This window comes from Staurois parvus, unplaced genomic scaffold, assembly GCF_062004578.1.
Source record: "Staurois parvus isolate SC_StPar_1 unplaced genomic scaffold, SC_StPar_1.0 ptg000012l, whole genome shotgun sequence".
Lineage (NCBI taxonomy): Eukaryota > Metazoa > Chordata > Amphibia > Anura > Ranidae > Staurois > Staurois parvus.
The window spans coordinates 8,602,279-8,622,453 of NW_028317808.1; the positions used below are offsets into that span (position 1 = coordinate 8,602,279).

The 20,175-nt window shown below is 41.4% G+C and overlaps 1 protein-coding gene across 1 annotated transcript in view; it reads left to right on the forward strand.

Moving 5' to 3' along the window:
* LOC149473686 (atrial natriuretic peptide receptor 1-like) overlaps positions 1 to 20,175 on the forward strand; it is a 206,497-nt gene that overhangs the window by 47,749 nt on the left and 138,573 nt on the right. Inside the window, exons 8-9 of the mRNA XM_089674786.1 lie at positions 5,713 to 5,785; positions 8,439 to 8,568. Coding sequence (XP_089530912.1) covers positions 5,713 to 5,785; positions 8,439 to 8,568 — 203 coding nt within the window. The remainder of the gene's footprint in view (positions 1 to 5,712; positions 5,786 to 8,438; positions 8,569 to 20,175) is intronic.

Sequence of the window (20,175 nt, forward strand, 5' to 3'; positions counted from 1 at the left end):
CTTCATGATGCTGTTTGTCCACTAATGTTCTCTAACAAACCTCTGAGGGCTTCACAGAGCAGCTGTATTTATACTGAGATTAAATTACACACAGTTGGACTCTATTTACTAATTAGGTGACTTATGAAGGCTATTGGTTGCACTAGATTCTAGTTAGGGGTATCCAAGCGTGCTGAATACAAATGCATGCCACAATTTTCAGATATGTATTTGTAAAAAATTTTGAAAACCATTTATCATTTTCCTTCCACTTCACAACTATGTGCCACTTTGTGTTGGTCTATTACATAAAATCCCAATAAAATACATTTATGTTGTAACATGACAAAATGTGGAAAATGTCAAGGGGTATGAACAGGGGCGGACTGACCATTTGGAAGCTAGGGCACTGCCCGAGGGCCCGAGGTCAGTAGGGGGCCCCATGAGATGCCCCTGGTACCTTTTTCATAGGCTTTTTTGAGTTTGGGCAAGGACACAGGGGCCCATGATCCTCTATTGCCCGGGGGCCCCATGAGTTGTCAGTCCCCCCCTGGGTATGAATACTGTATATTCTACCTAGTGGACTGGAATAAGGTCTGAGCAAAAGGGCCCATGTTATTGTAGTGCTTTGGTAATTGAACAATTCATTGCAGGTCACTCTGATTCTGATGCAGCATGCCTATGGGATTCTGATTGTTTTAACTGCAGACTGTTCAATTAAATATATTTTTTAAAACTATCATTCAAAAAGTGCAGCACTATCCCAATCTACTTAAAAATCACTGTTCATGAAACCAATATCTTGAGTATCAGTTTACCTGCAATACAATGTGCATTTATTATCTTTTTCTAACAGGTGAACGTATCCTTTAAGGTAGCCAATTTATCAATTAACTGCTTCCCAACCACCCTATAACAGAAGTACTGCCAAAAGGCGGCATTGCTGCAAAATAATCACGCGTGTATATACTGTATATATATAATATATATATATATTGTGACAGGATGAACGGCGAGGTGATAGAGGGACGCTATGTGTCACCTCGCATATGCTCATACCTGACCGTTTAGGTGGAGTCCACTCCGGGTTTTCGGGGCCACAGTTAAGCAGGTGGTTCCGGACCAGAGTTTGGACTCCACTGATCTCCACCAACAGGTGGTATAAAAAGGGCAGGGCTGGAGCAAGGAGTTGCTCGTGGCCTGGGACTCAGAGAGGTGTTCTGAGAGAGCTGTGTGTATGGACTATACCTACAAGAAAAGGTTTGCTTTTTGTTTTATTTTGGTGACAGGGAGAAGCCCTTCACCTCTGAGAGAGGAAAAGCCTTTTGTTTAGTTAGTGCCTGGATGGCAAGGATTTATTTTCATGTTTTTGTTTATTTTTCTGCAAACCTTTTAAATAAAGCTGACAACCAGTCAGATTTTGACAAGCCTGCTGTGCGGTCTACCTTTGTCCCAGGGAAGGAGATCCCCCACCTGAGCTAACCCCACAATATATATATATAATTTTTCATTTCCGGGTAGGTGTCGCGCACTGCCATTGGGTGCTCTCTCCTGCCAGCAGTAACATGCTGCCGTGTATTTCTCTGCAGGTTAATCTCACCATATAAGTAAAATGTTGCTCCCTGGTCTGCTCTCCACAGAGATCAATTTCCAGGATGGAGCCTCCTCCGTAAGAAGCCTGAGAGTTTTATAGAATCCAGAGTACTGCTTCAACTGAGCTTGTTAACTCATCAGTGAATCAAACAAGCTCACCACAAAGGAAAACAGTCTGTATACTGCTTGAATCTGGGACAAATTTACTGTATCTACCGTCCTAAAAACAACCAGTAGTTTTTCTTGGATTTTTATCACAATATCTAATTAGAATTTGTAGTTTTTAAATTGTTGTAAGATGTTTTTATCAATAAAATTATATATGTTTTAACCACTTGCCCTCCAGAGAATTTACCTCCCTTTCTGACCAGGCCATTTTTTGCGATACGACACTGCGTTACTTTAACTGACAATTACACGGTCATGCAACGTTGTACATATATTAAGTTTATGTTCCTTTTTCCCACAAATAGAGCTTTCTTTTCGTAGTATTTGATCAACTGTGCATTTTTTTAATTTTTTGTGCTATAAACAAAAGACCGACAATTTTGAAAAACAAAAAAAAACAATATTTACTTTTTACTATAAAACATATCCAGTAAAAAAAATTTTAAAAATCAAATTTCCTCATAAATTTAGGACAAAATGTATTCTACTACATTCTTTGCTAAAAATAAATCCCAATACGTATAAATTAATTGGTTTACGTGGAATTTTTTTTTTTCTAGTAATGGAGACTATCAGACTTATAGCAGGACTGCAGCGGACACCCCAAATTTTAATTAAAATCCCAGACCACCCCCACTTATGGCTTCAGATCAGTCCCACTTCAGACCCCAGATCAGCACCTCTCCCCTCCACAACCCCTTCAGACCTCAGACCAGGGTGGAGGCTCAGAGCACACTGAGGGAGTCTATTTCCAAACTACCCTTGTGACTGTGTGTCATGTGGTGATTTCAGGACTGTTGAAAGGTACACCTAAGTTACTATGCCAAAGCTATACGCCAACACTGTTCCTCAGCCTACATTAAAAGGCCATGGTAAATATATAAAATAAAAATTCAGCAGTAGGGTTAGTACTTAAATTGAATGGCAAGGACCAGTTTCGGACTGCTTTTTCATTGCTGGAAGCTGTAGTACAGCTTCTCTAATTGGAGGGGGGGGTGAAAAAGTCAGTCATATTCAACACTCTTGATGAGTGCCTATGGCAGGTGCAGTGGCTTGTATTAATCCCTACATCACCGGAAGACTGCAGCTGCGGAGATACTAGGAGACAAAGGTTGGAGCAACCACTGGCATAGTCAACTAAACTAAAGTTAGGCTATAATAAGGACTTCATTTAACTAGTTGTGATCAGTAGTATCTTAAAAGTCATTAAAGTCATAATCATTGGTGGTCAGTGGATATTTAAAAAACATCTCCTTATTGCATTAAGATTGTTGTCCTGCACCATTACCCATAGTGTCAGAGAGGAGCTCACAAGAGTAGTAGAGCTCTAGTAAGTGCAAATGCTAAAGCTGAGCACTTGGACAAGAGTTTCAGTGATGTTATAATCCTAGGACAGTCCTATAGAATCTGGGATGCTTGGCAGGTATGATCCATTTGAAATATAAAAGGTGCAGCGCTAAAGTAATGAATGAATGAAATTAAATACTTCTAAAACATGTGCATATACATAAATAAATGATAAGGTGAATAGAAGCATCAACAGAGCAAATAGCAGCTATGTTTAACCACTAGCCTACAGGGCACTTATACCCCCTTCCTCCCCAGGCCAGTTTTCAGCTTTCAGCGCTGTCACACTTTGACAATTGCGTGGTCATGCAACACTGTACCCATATGAAATTTTTATCATTTTTTTGAGACAGAGCTTTCTTTTGGTGGTATTTAATCACCTCTGGGGTTTTTTATTTTTTGCGAAACAAACCAAAAACAACTGAAAATTTTAAACAAAAACGTTTTTTTCTTAGTTTTTGTTATAAAATTTAGTAAATAAGTGATTTTTCTCCTTCAATGATGTGCGCAATGAGGCTGCACTGATGGGCACCATTAGGGGGCACTGATGAGGAGGCACTAGTAGGTGGCACTGATGGGCATTGACAGTCATCACTGATGGGCACTGAGGGGCAGCACTGATGGGCACTGACTGGCACTGATAGGCGGCACTGACTGGCGGCACTGACAGGCGGCACTGACAGGCGGCACTGATAGGCATCACTGATAGGCATCACTGATAGGCATCACTGATAGGCATCACTGATAGGCATCACTGATAGGCATCACTGATAGGCGGCACTGACTGGCATCACTGATAGGTGGCACTGACTGGCATTGATAGGTGACACTTAAAGGAAGCTCACATGGTCACTGATATGTTGCATTGATGTGCACTGGTAGGCACTGATATGTCGCACTGATGGGCACTGACAGAGGGCATTGATGGGCACTGACAGGTGGCACTTCTGGAGCCACACTGATCATAAGGGCACACTGATCATCAGTGCCCTGAAGATCAGTGCACATGTCCCCTTTGAGGAATGCCGATTTCCGGCTCTCCTCTCAAGCTGTCAGAGTAACAGCTCGTGAGGAGAGAAATGCCAATAACTGGCATTTCCCTACTTACATGTGATCTGCTGTGATTGGACACAGATGATCACATGACCGAGCCGACATCTTCAGCTCTTTCTGTCGATCGGTGATGCGCTGTGTCCGAAAGACACAGCGCACCACCGATCGTCGCACTGCGTGCCCCCGGAGCCATGCATGCGCGGTTAGAATGAGAGAACCGCCTTGCGCCCGTCATTACACTATATGGCAGGCGGGAGGCGGTTAAAAGCAGACACAGCATGGCGCTCTGATCAGCACTACCAGTCTAAAGTGTGAGAGTTCATGAATTATTAATATAGCAATAATTAATATACTGATAAGTGTGGTGATGGTATCCGTGACACTGAGTGGTCAGCGTTGGGTGATATAAAAATGAATAGTGACTGATAGTGAACATATATCAAATGACACAATTGCAATAAACAATAGTTATAAAAAAGTCCAGAAAATAAATATATGAACAGGTGACATCCAGTGCTAGTGAATCCGTGAGAAGTATTCCTTTATATGCACTCACCAGAAGTGCATATAAAATGCGCATGAACAGCTGGTTTCTTCCTCAGGTAAGTCAGGCAGCACACCCATCAGTTATATGACCATGAAGGCCAGCATGATCTCAGATAGGGATGATGACACCAAGCAGCATGCAAACTGCAATGAGAAATCCTGAGGAGTTAGCTCACAAAAGAGCCAGAGAAAATCGGCTAATAGTGTAGCACTTTATTAAAGGTGCAGAGTATCCACGTGGAGAGTACAAACGGTATAAGACAACTCACTAAGATGGCCGCTGGACCTTGGTGCGGCTCCGGCAGCGTGACATCTGTGTGTAGGCTCCTTTTCTGACGCATTTTGTGCACACGCACGTTTTCAAAGGGATATGCCTCAGGTATGATCCATTTGCTCCCTCTGCTGAAGAACCATCAGGAAGGGACAGGTTGTTTCTTCAGATGTCACTGGATAAGGTGTCCTCATTGAAACATGTCCTCACAAAATTTTGGCTTTTCCCCCAAAATTTCATCAAAGTGACAATGGTCACTGTGGCAGCTTGATAGGAATTTTCTCCTCACCGCTCTACCCAAAAGTTTAAAAAAAAAACAAAACTGGTTCAGAAACAGTATAAGCAGCCAAAACCATGACTCCCAGTGAAACCCAGACACACTATGTAGGGAAACTAGTGATGCAAAGGCCCCCAATAACCCATGGAATTTATGAGCTGAAATAGTCAGTCATGCTCATCATACAGTATGCTGATAAATGTATATGCAGTAGATGTTAGTAGTGATGCATTTTACTGGTCCATAGTGGCATTTTGCACTGGGGAGCAAAGGTATTAAGAGCAGTTATATCTTTGATGGATACAACTGCCAGGTAGATTGTCTAGATAAATGTTATTTTTGCATCTTGCGCAACAAAAGATTTTGTGCACTTAAACTTAGAACAAATTAGAATTGAAAAAAAATAAGACTAAGATTAGTTTATTTGCTTTATTTAATATAACACGTTTAATTTCTTTCTATTTCTTACTTTATATAGTGGTTTCATTACCAAAGACAAAAAATGTTTTGGGATGAAAGTTGGATCATCAAGCACAATGATATAAAACAAGGTATGAAGAACGTGTTAATACTTAGCATTTCTCTGCCCCAATTTTAAATGCATTCTTTATATGTAATGCTGGAAGTCTGCATATGACCTTTAATATCTCCATAAATGATCTTAGTCAGCACAACAGCCTGTATCTATTTTCATTGACAATGCATTTGCACACACTTACACATCCTTGTCTTTTCTGAGAAGAAGCAGGCTACAGGAATGACAATGACATGTCATCAAAATCATGTAGTGATAGCTAATGGTGTTTGTTTGTTTTTTTTGTGGTATCATGCTCCTCAAATCTAAAGGTGCCGGATGTATTGCTTACAAAAAAAAAAATACATAAATAACTAGGACACATGGATGACCTATTTGATCTCTCCAACCTTTTTAGTAAAAAGCATTTATTGCAATGTACGCTCCAGAGAAGCCCAATCCATCTTCATAAACCCCGTTGCAGAGTTACATATAAGAGTTGAGGTACATCCAGGTGCGTCCCTAGGGTTGGTGTCACCCGGTGCAATAACACTTGGTGACACCCCCTCCGACGATCCCCGCAGAGTGAATCGGATCTGTGGATTAGGGAGCATAATGGATCAGACTCCGATCCATTATGCTCAGTCCGCAGATCCGATCCATCCTGTGGGGATTGTCTGCTTGCTTTACAACTTACCTTTTGTGGAGCGGATCCGGTGTCGACACAGGCGGTAGGTGTCACCCGGTGCGGCGTGCACCCCCCGCACCTACCTAGGGATGCCACTGGGTACATCGTACATGATGTCCACCTGTCCTGATAGCTCAACTGCATTCTTTGCTGCTGTCAGTGTTTGGAATAAGGTATCTAGAGCCCAGCAGAAGAAATGAGTGGGGAAACATCTACAAGCAAAATGCAAAGGGAGAAGAGTGGATTGGCTTACTGCTAGTGAAAGATCGAGGTAAAGGTTGGCAGAAAACAAGAAGCTAGTAAGGGAAAAGTCAAGGGGTAGATGTACAGTAATATGGGTATGGATACAAGGGAGAAAAGGGGGTCTAATGGTTTTCTGGCAATTAGACAAGGAACCTGAGTGGTCTGGGGAATAGAGGCTTGGATAATCTGAGAGAATGGTAATTGGAGTGAAAAAATAAAGCTCACATTAGGGAATAGTGATGAGCCAAACACTCCTGGGTTTGGTGTGAGCAGTGTTCAGAGAACAGGAGTCAAGTCTGAGTGCCGTATCTAAACCTCTATTGAATTCCAATTGAGACAAATGTTAAAAATCAATTTTGGGTTAAAACGAATGGTATGTAGGGCTGGGGTACATGTGCTAAAAAAATAAAAATGGAAATATTTAATTTTAGTTATATTTAAAGTGAAGTATCTGTGCAATTTATGCAGCCTACTACAGAAACACTTCCATTTACAGAGAAAAAATGTATTTAAATTGCAAGCAAAATGACAGCTCCCAGGATGCTTTATTCTGCTTGTAACCTGCTTGTTCTGCTTGATTCTATTCTTCTATACCAGACCATTATTCCAGATGAGGGTCTATAGAAGTGGGGGGATACCCACAAAAGCACAACATATGGGTTACTCTATAACCTATAAAAGACCCTTCAAGGCTGGTATGAATTTTAGGGGGACCCCTCCAAATAAAAGTGTGAGGTCCTCACAAAGTTTCATAACACTTCCTTTAGGACTGATATGGGTTTTAAGGGGAACCCCACGCAAAATCAAGAAAAAAAAGTTTGAGATTCCTCTTAAAATCCATATCAGACCCTTATCAAAGCATGCAACCTGGCAGGCCAGGGAAGGCGGGGCCTTCCGGAAACCTATTTCAACTATACTCGTTTGTACTTGTATATTCGTTTTGTACTCCTGTGATCCGTTTTCAGCTGACATTGGGCTAAAGCTCACTGTTGGCTGATGTCACTCAGCCAGTCCAAGCTCTGAAAAGGTTCCAACGTCAAAGTTGGGATCCACCCAGAAGCCTGGATTGACACCTGGTTCAGCCTCTCAGCGAGGTGCTGAGAGCCTGAGCCAGCCACCTGCCCCCTCCACAGCTCGGTGCTCCAGTGAATGCTGGAGGGGCAGAGCAGAGAGCCAGTGACTCCTCTGTTAAGAGTTACAGCTCTCTGCTCCATCCAAGACATCTGCTCTCTAACTGCCTTATTACCTCCACTTATGCTCGTCTATGGGACTTCTCCAGAACTTCTTCCATCCTCTGGAACTCCCTACTCCAGTATGTCCAGTTAGCTCCTACCCTATCTGCCTTTAGGTGATAGTTGAAAATGCATTTATTCAGGGACACATACCCCACTTCAACCTAATAACTATACTTCTGCTACCTCTATCAGATCACCCCCCACAGCTATTACCTTTTGTACTACTTCCCCCTCCCTTTAGATTGTATGTTCCATGAGCAGGTCCTTCATTATTAGTATTGAACTGTATTTAACTGCTAGTGAACAGTGGAACTATTCTGTAAGCCTACTGTGTCTCTGTACAAACTGTTGGCACTATAGAAATCTTGTATAACATAATTAACATATATATATATATATATATATTGTATTATGTACAGTACATAACACACATATCGGTTAAAAAAAAAACTGTTTGCCCTTTGCAAGTGCTCTTAGGATGCTGATCTTGAAACAGTATTTCATATCTTCAGATAATTCTACAGCTCGGAATCCTACAGGAAGTACACTTCAAGCTGCCAGCACCTCCAATGGCAGTTGTATCACTACACTGAGCTCCTGCACAGCAGCTGTCAGCACTTCCAGACAGCAATTCTTCACCAAGACTGGCAGATAGTATGTCTTTATCAATCTTTTTTTTTTTTTTTTCTCTCCTGTTCTCTACAGAAATTCATTTGAAATCCCTTTCCTTCTTGCTCAGTTATTTGTCTTGTTAAATCTGATATTACTTTGTTTCCATGCAGAATAATCCTGACATTGTTTGGATAAGTCATTTAAATGTAAATAATTGCATATACCAGGAACAAATGTTGTTTGGCAGACAGAAAGATAAAACGTGCTGAATCAAATATGAATTTGAACATTTAGTCCTAGATATATTTAGTTTAAAATGAACTCTATTTATACTTTTATACGTATCTATACTACAGTGATACATATTACAATCACCTGTAAAATTGAGTATGGCTTTTGCATTGTTCATTAGGTGTAGTAACCAGCATTATTATTTCCCATAGATCTTTCCAATCTTTTTGTCCTAGCTTTATCCATTAACCTTACTGTAATTATCATAGGTCCTATAAAATAAACATGTATTATCGTATGTTGGATTACATGATCATGGACAAAAACAACTCTGAAGACCTTACTGTATCTACATACCTTTTTCAGATCAGTGACTGAAAATATTGAAGGAAGGAGGTCAGCAATATAGCCAGGAAACTAACATTTTGAGAGAGGTCAGCAATGGAGTCCTTGTTGTTCTCCTTTAAAAGCTGAACTCCTGGATAAACAAACATTGTCTAAACTCAAGATCCATGTATAGTCTTCCTTTAGTCTTGGTGCCCTTTGTGTGTTATGTTATACCTTCAAGATCTGTGCAGTAATTCAGTACAAAACAACTTTGTACTTTTTGTCTTTGTCATGTTTTTCAGTAATAAAGACCACCCACTGCTGTTCTCTTTCTTTGTATAAGGTGGCTGGTCTTGTCTCTACCCTCTCCTGGAGTTTTCTGCAGGCGGTTTGTAGTAGAAGACCTACTGGGCTTCTCCCACACCTCTGGTCAGACTGAACAATGCCACTGCTACTTTTAGGGTCCATGCACAAGGGGCTTAAAAAACCCTGCTTCTGCAGGAGTTTTGTGTTTTGACTGTAGAAGCAGCTCAGTGTTATCCTATGTGTCCATGCACATTAGGATATTTAGAGGCATGTTTTAAGCTCAGCATTTACAGGCAGAAAAAACCCTATAGGCAGTAAAAAATGCTAAATGCTCCTGTACATAAATGCTCTATATGAGCGTTATTTTTTTGCCAAGGTAACTGGCTTTTTTTTTAAGCCCAGTGTGTATGGACCCTTAAAAGGGAAATATCTGGGTTTGCAAAGTTGTTTTGTGCACAAAAATAAGATTTATATCCTTTGTGGCTATTGAGGAACATACGTATTTACATAGACGTTTTTGTGCCCGGGGTTGAGATGTTGATATAAATATTTGGTTTATAAACTTCTAATGGCTATTACAGAATAAGCGTTGCTCTGTTAAGCAGCAGATGGCAAATATTTTATGAGCTAAGGATGCTTTTACAAAGGGTTATGATATTAGTTAATGCACTATATTAGGAGTCAATATGCTTTCACTATATTAGCAGCCAATATGCTTCATTACACCAAATAATGTTTATCTAGCATCTGAAAGAAGGCAATATATTATAATGTAGATTATAATTATGGAAGTATTTCCCAAACTGCCACTTTACCTGTTTGTAGATTCTTGTTTGCATTTCTAGCTGCAAATCTAATGTAGGATAGGAATGTATGCAGTTGAATAACTGAAGATGTCGTATTACCAAAGTAGACGCAATGCTGAAGCATACGGTAGAGTGCAAGTACAGAAAGCCCGCAGAATTGATTTACTGCATGTCTCATACCATACATCACCACCTTCCACAGCTGACATGTTGTTCTACTGTTCACATGGCCTCTAAACCATTCTTCATGTCAGTAGAAATATATAATAATATAATATCTCCGCATCTACTAACATCAACAACTCTCACTTCCATTTATAACAAGTCATCATTCATTATTAAAAATATAGCACAAGTATCATCATTTAGCATGTAAGACTTGGCTCCAGCATGCAAACCCATACAAAATACATATCTGAAATAACTGCCTATTGTTTTCATCTTTAACATTTGTTTTACCCTATACCGTCATGCCAAATACACAATAAAATGGGGTTGAAATCAGTGCAGAGAGAGTTGTCTTTTTCCGTGCAGATAATGACCTAGTCTCACCGTGCTATAACAAACGCAGGTTGTTGTGGTTCAGTCTCTCAGCCGCTATATGGCATTTATTAAATAGAAATATTTTGAGAGTAGTCCCTAGTGTATGTTAGTTTATCGTAATTACTTAACCCGGTATACTTCTTGTCAGGACAAGGAATAACAGGACATGAGAGTCCAACAGAGACACAAATGGTAATAAATCATATTTTAGTGGAGTGAGAAGGGCGATCCTTTGTAAAGTTTTTACTGCTGTACATCTCCCTGTTAGGTATATCTCCCCTACCTTCCACACTGTGTGTCAGGGGGTCATAGGGCATCACAAGGACAGAAAAGAAAGGAAATCTCCCCAACAGAGATACAATCAATTTCTAACCTTTAACTACTCTCTCCACCACTAAAAAGTTCAGGCTGGGCCTTTAATCTCTTATCTTTTGTGAAGTCTTCAGTAAAGGAAATATTTTTTATGCAATTCTTTTGTATGCCATGGCCAGCCAGAATGCACAGTTTTAGACATCATGACCGTCCTGATGTAATCTTTAATATACTACATGATGGGGGAACATATCAATGCTCTAAAACACAGGTGTCAAACTGGCGGCCCTCCAGTTGTTGGCAAACTACAAGTCCCATGAGGCATTGCAAGATTGACAGTTACAAGCATGACTCCCAAAGGCGGAGGCATAATGGGACCTGTCATTTCGCAACAGCTGGAGGGCCGCCAGTTTGACACCTGTCAGGAATGGACTCGCCAATGGTGGTGGGACTCACCTGCCTTGTGGGCTGCAGTACCAAGGCTGGCCAGTGGGTGCTCTCAGCAGCCAGAATCTCACTCCTGCAATCAGGCCATCACCTGAGGCTGATTGCAGGAGGTGTCTTTAAGCAGAACCAGGCCTGTGATCAGTGCCTTGGTGTATGTTTCCCATGAGCCCCTGTACCTGCATCCTGTCTGCTTCCTGCCTGCTTCCTGCCTGATCCTGATTCTGCTTTGATCCTGACTCTGAACGAACTCCGCCTGTCCTGACCTCGGCTATTCCTGACCACTCTTCCGCTCGCTCCTGGTACCCTGTTTGCCTGTTTGCTACCTACCTGGCCTGCCCGACTATGTTTGATTTGTATATATGGTTATCTGTTGGAGGTTGGGTTGTTTGCACTGTGTTATGTTTACCTTGCACTGCGTTTGTGTTGTTTAGTCTTTTAATAAATTGTCTTGTAAATAAATTGACTCTATACCTGAAGCCTGCGTTTCCGTGTCAGTCCACACACCTCTGGTCATACCCGGAGCCTTGACAACACCCCTGCTCTAAAAGGACTCTAGATTATTTATTTATTGCAGGGACTTATATAGCACCGTCAATTTACGCAGCACTTTACATATTTATTGTACATTCACATCAGTCCCTAACCCTCAAGGGGTGTACAATCTGAACTTACATTTATACATACTAGGGCCAATTTAGACAGGAGCCAATTAACCTACCAGCGTGTCTTTGGAGTGTGGGAGGAAACCGAAGTACCCGGAGGAAACCCACGCAAGCACTGGGAGAACATGCAAACTCCAGACAGGTGGTGCAGTGGTTGGGATGCGAACCAGCGACCCTAGTACTGCCAGGCAGAAGTGCTAACCATTTAGCCACTTCAACTTCTGTAAGCCATCCTTCTGATGCTACTTCCCCTTTTACCCACTGTGAATGGTTGGAATTAGCTATCCTCTATAGCCGGGTCTCTGAACCCCCCTTCCCGGTCAGCATCGCAGAGTTTAACCACAAGAGAGAACTGTGTGTGTGGACTCTATTCCCCCTTTCTCCTAGCAACAGCAGCAATGGACCAATTAGCAGCAATGAGGAGAGAAATAGATACTGGAAAAAGGATGAGAGTGTGACAGGAGAGTGATGTGACAGGAGTGTGACAGGATGGTCAAGCAAACTCCACCTAAGAGACAGAGCCTGTTCAGTGGCGCCACAGCCATGTGAAGGACAGCCAGAGGGTACAGAGTAGTGAGCAAAGATGCTACCTACCAGAGTCCTCACGGGCAACCCAGAGTGAGCAGATACCCAATCGGAGAGACCACTGCTGCTGTGTCGCTGGGTCTGGTGAGAGGGCCTTGGAACCATTACTTGTTACCACTGTTAGAAACTTAGCCATTAGGAATTACTGGGCTACTTGTTACCACCATTAGAGACTGAGCCATTAGTAACTACCTTCCAACTACACTACAGCTCTGATACTGCCTGCAGGCTTTATTGGTGTCCTTAACACGCATCAACAGGACCCACCGTTTAGACGGCTGAAGAGTCAGAACTGTAGACTTTCCCTAACAGTTGCTGCCCTGAGGCCTTGTGTTTTTTTTGTTTTTTTTGTTAGAGGAACCTCCTTAAGAGATTCTGTATCCACTGTTTATACTGCATTTATTTACTAAGATTGTTTATTGCTGGTTTACTAGTTTACCCTTTTTATTCTGGTTAGTGGTATAAAACCTATTTTTTTGGTCAATTTGTCAGAGTTATTACTCTGTCTAGCAGACTGTGTCATATTCTATCTAGTGTGTGCTCATTTATGTTACATTTTCCATTTATTCCAACCCATATCAATAGAATGAGTATTTTCCACTAAACGGGTGTGTATCTATTTACTGGTAGTAGCCCACAGTCAGGCGAAAGTAGGGAACCACGGAGAGGCTACCACATAAAAAGTCTAAGGCACATCAATGGAGGATTCTCAAGTAGCTTGACAAGATGGTCTAATCTTCTTCGATGGTGAGGCGGACAAAAGAGGCAAAAGTGGTGGAGGCGGAGGCAATTCCCTGCAAAAAAAACCTCTTCCACAGAGGACCAAGGCTGGCACCTCCTGCATTGAAGACCGTGATGTGGGCACTACTGCTTCTAATTAGGGGGTGAGTGATCTTCAGCAATCCCCCCATCCCTCCTCTAGCCCTGCTGCATCTCCATCAAAGGCCTCTGCCTGCTCCTTAGGCCATGATTTCCACACTTCCTGTGCTTTAGATAAGGAGATGGCTCATATTTTCCTCAGTCAGAATAGTGGTGTGGACCCTGATCTGGTTAGTCCTGGGCGATCTCCAACACCTCTGTCTATCCCACCGCAGTATTTGGGAGACACAGTCCTTGTTGCCCGCTTTGCTGATCTGTTACAGTGGGAATTGGATAAGGCTACAGTTGCAAGAAAAAGTATGTGAATCCCTTGGGATTACGTGGAGTTTTGCATGAATTGGGCATAAAATGTGCTCTGAACGTCATCTAAGTCACAACAATAGAAAAACACAGTCTGCTGAACATAATACTACACAAACATTAGATGTTGCCATGGTTTAATTGCACATAACATGTAAACATTCACAGTGCAGGGAGGAAAAAGTATGTGAGGCCCTAGCTTAATGACTTCTCCCAGAGCTAATTGGAGCCAGGAGTGAGCCAGCCTTGACTCCAATCAGTGTGATGATATTGGATGTGTTGCTGACAGCTGTCCTGCCCTTAAAAAACACACACCTGTTTTGGGTTTACTGGTTTCAAGAAGCACTCTCTGATGTGAACCATGCCTCACAGAAAAGAGCTCTCAGAAGACCTACGATCAAGAATTGTTGACTTGCATTAAGCTGGAAAGGGTTACAAAAGTATCTCCAAAAGCCTTGATGTTCATGTGTCCACGGTAAGACAGACTGTCTACAAATGGAGAAAGTTTAGCACTGTTGCTACTCTCCCTAGGCGTGGTCATCCTGTAAAAATGACTGCAAGAGCAAAGCGCAGAATGCTGCATGAGGTAAAGAAGAATCCCAGAGTGTCAGCTAAAGACCTACAGAAATCTCTGGCACATGCTAACATTTTTGTTGACACATCTACAATAAGGAAAACATTAAACAAGAATGGAGTACATGGGAGGACACCACGGAGGAAGCCATTGCTGTCCAAAAAGAATATTGCAGCACGTTTGAAGTTTGCAAAAGAGCACCTGGATGTTCCACAGCACTACTGGCAAAATATACTGTGGACAGATGAAACCAAGATTGAGTTGTTTGGGAAGAACACACAACACTATCTGTGGAGAAAAAAAGGCACAGCACACCAACATCAAAACCTCATCCCCACTGTAAAACATGGCGGAGGGAGTTGTCATTGATGGGAAAATGAATTCCAGAGTTTATCAAGACATTTTGCAGGAAAATGTACGACCATCTGTCCGCCAACTGAAGCTCCACAGAGGATGGGTGATGCAACAGGACAATGACCCAAAGCATACAAGTAATTCAACAAATCAATGGCTGCAACAGCACAGAATACGCCTTCTGGAGTGGCCCAGTCAGAGTCCTGACCTCAACCCGATTGAAATGCTGTGGCATGACCTTAAGAGAGCGATTTACACCAGACATCCCAAGAATATTGATACAATGAAACAGTTTTGTGAAGAGGAGTGGTCCAAAATTACTCCAGATCGTTGTGCAGGTCTGATCTGCGACTACAGGAAACGTTTGGTTAAGGTTATTGCTGCCAAAGGAGGGTCAACCAGTTATTAAGTCCAAAGGTTCACATACTTTTTCCTCCCTGCACTGTGAATGTTTACATGTTATGTGCAATTAAACCATGGCAACATCTAATGTTTGTGTAGTATTATGTTCAGCAGACTGTGTTCTTCTATTGTTGTGACTTAGATGACGTTCAGAGCACATTTTATGCCCAATTCATGCAAAACTCCATGTAATCCCAAGGGGTTCACATACTTTTTCTTGCAACTGGTACTACTAAGCTAGAGGTGAATTTAAAGGCGTATTTCCAGGAATTGGGTCAATGTGTGGATAGTATTGTAGACGTAACTGTCCATAATGTAACTCAAAATTCTCACGATTACCGAGTTGCAGGACCGACTGGAAAAAGCTTACAGTAAAATAGACCACCTGGAAAACCGTGCCGGTTGCTACAATTTCCATATCCGGGGACTCACGGAATTGGTGAAAGATCTTACTACCCTTACTCAGTCACTTATGCGATCTGCAGTGCCAGTGACTGATGACCTCCATATGGAAATTGATTGCATTCATAGGGCCCTGATTCCCCCCAGACCGGAGATGTTATTGTCAAACCACACTTCTTCCAGATTAAGGAAGTGGTCATAAAATACGCTTGAGAAAACCCAGACAAGTAACTTGCTGGCCACAAAATTTAAATCTTTGCGGATATCTCTCAAACTACCATCCATAAAAGAAGATCCTTCAAACCATTACTTTCTTCCTTGGTACAGGGGGAGATTAGCTATCGTTGGGCTTATCCATTTCAGCTTCAATTTACCTACAATGATAAACCCTACACTTTTTCTACATTTCATGAAGGGGAAGAAATCTTACTCCAGCTGGGCTTCATTTCCCATAGTCATTCATCCCACAACCAGTCAAGGTCCAGGGTTCCGCCTCCACCACTTTTGCCTCTCTGGTCCGCCTCATTAAAGAAGATTAGACCATCTCGTCAAGCTACTTGACAAACCCTCCATTGATGTGCCTTGGACTTTTCATGTGGTAGCTTCTCCGTGGTTCCCTATGGAACATTAGCTACCACTGTTAGCTCATTTGGTTTCTTGCCTGTGCTTTTTTCCCTTCCCCCCTTCCTTCATCTTTGTTGCTTATGTTGCCCTGACACCCCCCCAACCTACCACTTGTGAGGAAATCCAGAAAGCTGTTAAAACTTTAGCTCTTCATAAATCACCAGGATCTGATGGTTTTCCTCCTATTTATTACAAAACCTTTCAGATCTTTTGGTTCCACATATGGCTTTTTACTTCAGTCATCTACGGGATGGGGGTGTAGTGCTACACGATAAGAGTAGAGCATATATTAGTGTCATTCTCAAGCTTAACAAAGCTACCACTGCTGTAATTAATTACCACCATATTTCTCTGATCAATTGCGACCTAAAGATTCTTACTTAGGTTTTGGCCTTGCGACTCAATACTTTTTCTGGCAAACTACATTCATGATGACCACTCAGGGTTTATTCAAGGACGTCAAACTCTTGATCAGATCCGTTAAACTTTAGCATTGATATCTGCAGTGAAATCTAACTGGGATAATTCCCAACCAAGGGAAATATTACTGCTATCTCTGGATCTCCACAAGGCATTTGATTGACCTGGGACTACTTATTTCATACATTGGGCGCCTTTGAGATTGGCTCACCTTTATTTCCCTACTACGAGCTTTATATTGTAATCCCTCGGCTCAGGTTCCAATTCGCAGGTATAAATCGGCTCCTCTTCTTATCAGATGGGGTACTAGACAGGGTTGTCCACTTTCCCCCTTACTCTTTGCGCTGGCAATAGAGCCCCTTGCTATTACTATTCGTTCCCACCCTGACATCACGGGTATTCAATGTGGCTGACAAGACCACAAATGTGCCCTGTTTGCTGATGATGTTCTTATGTATGTTTCCAATCCCCGAACATCTTTGCCCAATTTGTTGACTTTGCTTCATCAATTTTCTCTGGCTTTGGGACTCACTTTAAACTCTTCTAAAACTGCTCTCAACATTACTTTATCCTCTTCGGAGGTACAGAACCATTGAGACAATTTTGATTTTCAGTGGGCTACCCGTTCTTTCCCTTATCTAGGGATCCATCTTACACTCTATTGCGACATTATAATGTGCCAATTATCCCCCAATTTTTAAATGACTCAAGGAAGATCTGCATAGCTGGTCGGACTTCCCCTTGTCTTGGTTCGGTAGCATTTACCAAGATTACTCTATTTTTTTCGGACATTACTAATTGCGGTTACTGTGATTACAATCAAATCTCCCGATTTGTGTGGGGTAATAAACGTCACCGGATTAATAATTCAACACTATTCTCAACCTCTTGGTCTATTTTCATGCGGCCCAGATAATGCAGCTCTCCTACACTACAGCCAAGGGTCCTAAACCCCAGTGGGTTAGTATTGAAGCCCTATTTTGTCGTCCTTATGCTATCGGCTCTCTTATGTGGCTTCCCAATCGACTGCGTCCTCCCATTTTATGCCCTAAATTATCTTATTCTTTAGCAGTATGGGATAATCTATGCATCCGAAAATCCTTATCTTTCCCCCATACCTCCTTAGCTCCTGTTTTTTGTAAACCTGAATTTGTACCTGGGCTTGTGCCATCTTTATTTCAGTGGTGGATTAATAAGGGCTTTCTACGTATCGGGGACTATTTAGATGGGATTCGCCCATACTCTTCACAATATTTTCGAGGTAAGCACCATTAACGGAACCTTTAACACTTATTCTACCTCTCTCAAACTCTCTTGTTGAGCTTCTGGTATGTTAAAAGGTTGCATATCTACTATATATACTTCCCTTATTGATCCAAAAACCAAGCTTCATTACATGATTCAGTGGGAAAGGGACTTGAATATCTCTATAGAACTAACTGATTGGCAGGATATGGTTTATGCTTTGTCCACGATTTCCATTAATATTGAATCTAATTATAAAACGCTTCTGCGCTGGTACCTGGTCCCTACACACCTTACAAAAATGTACCCGACCATGTCACCTTGCTGTTTTTGGCATTGTGGGTGGGAGAGAACTATGTGCCATATTTGGTTGCAATGTCCTGTGGTAACTAGATTTTGGATCCGCAGATTTAATTTTCTTTACTCAGTGACAGGAGTGAATGTCCATAGGTCCCCAGAGGTAGCCCTTTTTGCAGAATTTGCCCTCGGGTATCCCCAAGAAATCGGTCAAACTGATTCTTTACATTCTCCTGCCTGCAAGGATTACAATAGCTGAATATTGGAAGCAATCGGTAATACCACTTGATTATGTAAAAAATAAACTTAATTGGATTATGAATAATGACAAGCTCATTTGTATTCTTAATAATAATGCCTAAAAATTCAACAGTACTTGGGATTCAAGGATTCGTTACCTCTCCTTCCCTAATGGGTTCATGGCTGACCCTCCTTTACATTACTCTCTTTTATGCTCTTCTTCCTTTCTTCTTCATTGTTTCTCTTCTACAGTTTGTGAATCTGATATTCCACTTTGCTGTATTATATATCGGTGTCTGACTACAGGTTGATTATGCCTATGGTTATTTGTTTCTCATTGTGCACTATATACCAGAATCCTGTTTACTGTTGTGATTTATTGTCTTGGTCTGTAGATTGCACCGGAGGGATTGTTTGGTCCCGTACCTAATTGCTCAGTCCAATTTTTTTTTTTACATTTCTGTACAGAACAGGAAAAAACATTTTTGAGGTTTTTTTTGTACACTATCTCTGTACAGAACACCTCCAGGTTGTCGTATTTCATTGATTTTTTTTGTTCACAATTTAAAAAAAATGACAGCAGCTTCAGACTGAAGTGTAAAGGCAACTTATAATAAAGTTAGGACTTCACATGTGGCTATACAAGGGCTGTACAGTGTATCAAGCCTAAGTAATGCTAAAGAAGTTCCATATGCTGCATACAGCCTAAATTACAAAATTAGGAGACAAACCACAGTTAACAGGAAGAAGTAAAGACATGGAACAAAAGTGAAGGGAATATATAAAAAGCAACACAGATACTCTTTGGAGTTCCCTCACACCTCCATACCAAAATTGTTTGCGTTTGTGACAGATTTGTGTACCTGGAACAAGTACATGAATCCATCTTAGAAGGTGGCACTGAGGCCAGAGTCCTTATTGTACATTCAGTCCTCAATGCAGCTAAAGCCGGCCATACATGGGTTAAATTCCGAAAGAATTTTCTTTCGAAAATCTTTTCTAAGAATTTTCATTCTAATTTCGCACCATTAGTGGGTCACAGAAACAGCTGATTTTCATGTGACCATCGAATTTGAGTGATCGGGCATGTTAGAAATTTTTTTTTAAAACTAATGAATTTTGATCAATGATGGGAGAGTTGTGCAAGAAATATAAATGAAAAAGAAATGAGCCTGAGCTATGACCTGGAAAGAAAAGAAAATTCTTGGCCACAAAAATTATTTTCTGTAACAACATGAGATGAAATTGAAGGCTTGGTTGTTTGAATTTTGAAATCAATGGTGGCGTCATTGGATTACAAAACGCACAAAATTTCTGATTTTCTAAAGAAAAGTAGTTCGGAATTCAACCCATGTATGGCCTGCATTAGGTTTTCCAACTCATTCCTTTAAAACCAAACACATATTCATTACACAGGTTTTGTGGCTGATTAAGGTGTTAATTAAACTCACTTAGAACCTTATCTGCATTAAATTTATATTTGTTTGGTTTTAAAGGGATGAGGTGGCAAGCCTAATGCAGCTCAGCATTATAGAGTGCCATCTCTATAGCCACTGTATCCATCACACAGACCAGCATGGTCAAGGAATTTTGTAGTAGGGTGGGTGCGACCTGATGGGCAACTGACTTGTTCCCCAAAAGGTTCACAGCAATGGAGTCCACTGTCGTGCATAGTCACTCAAAAAGCAAGGTG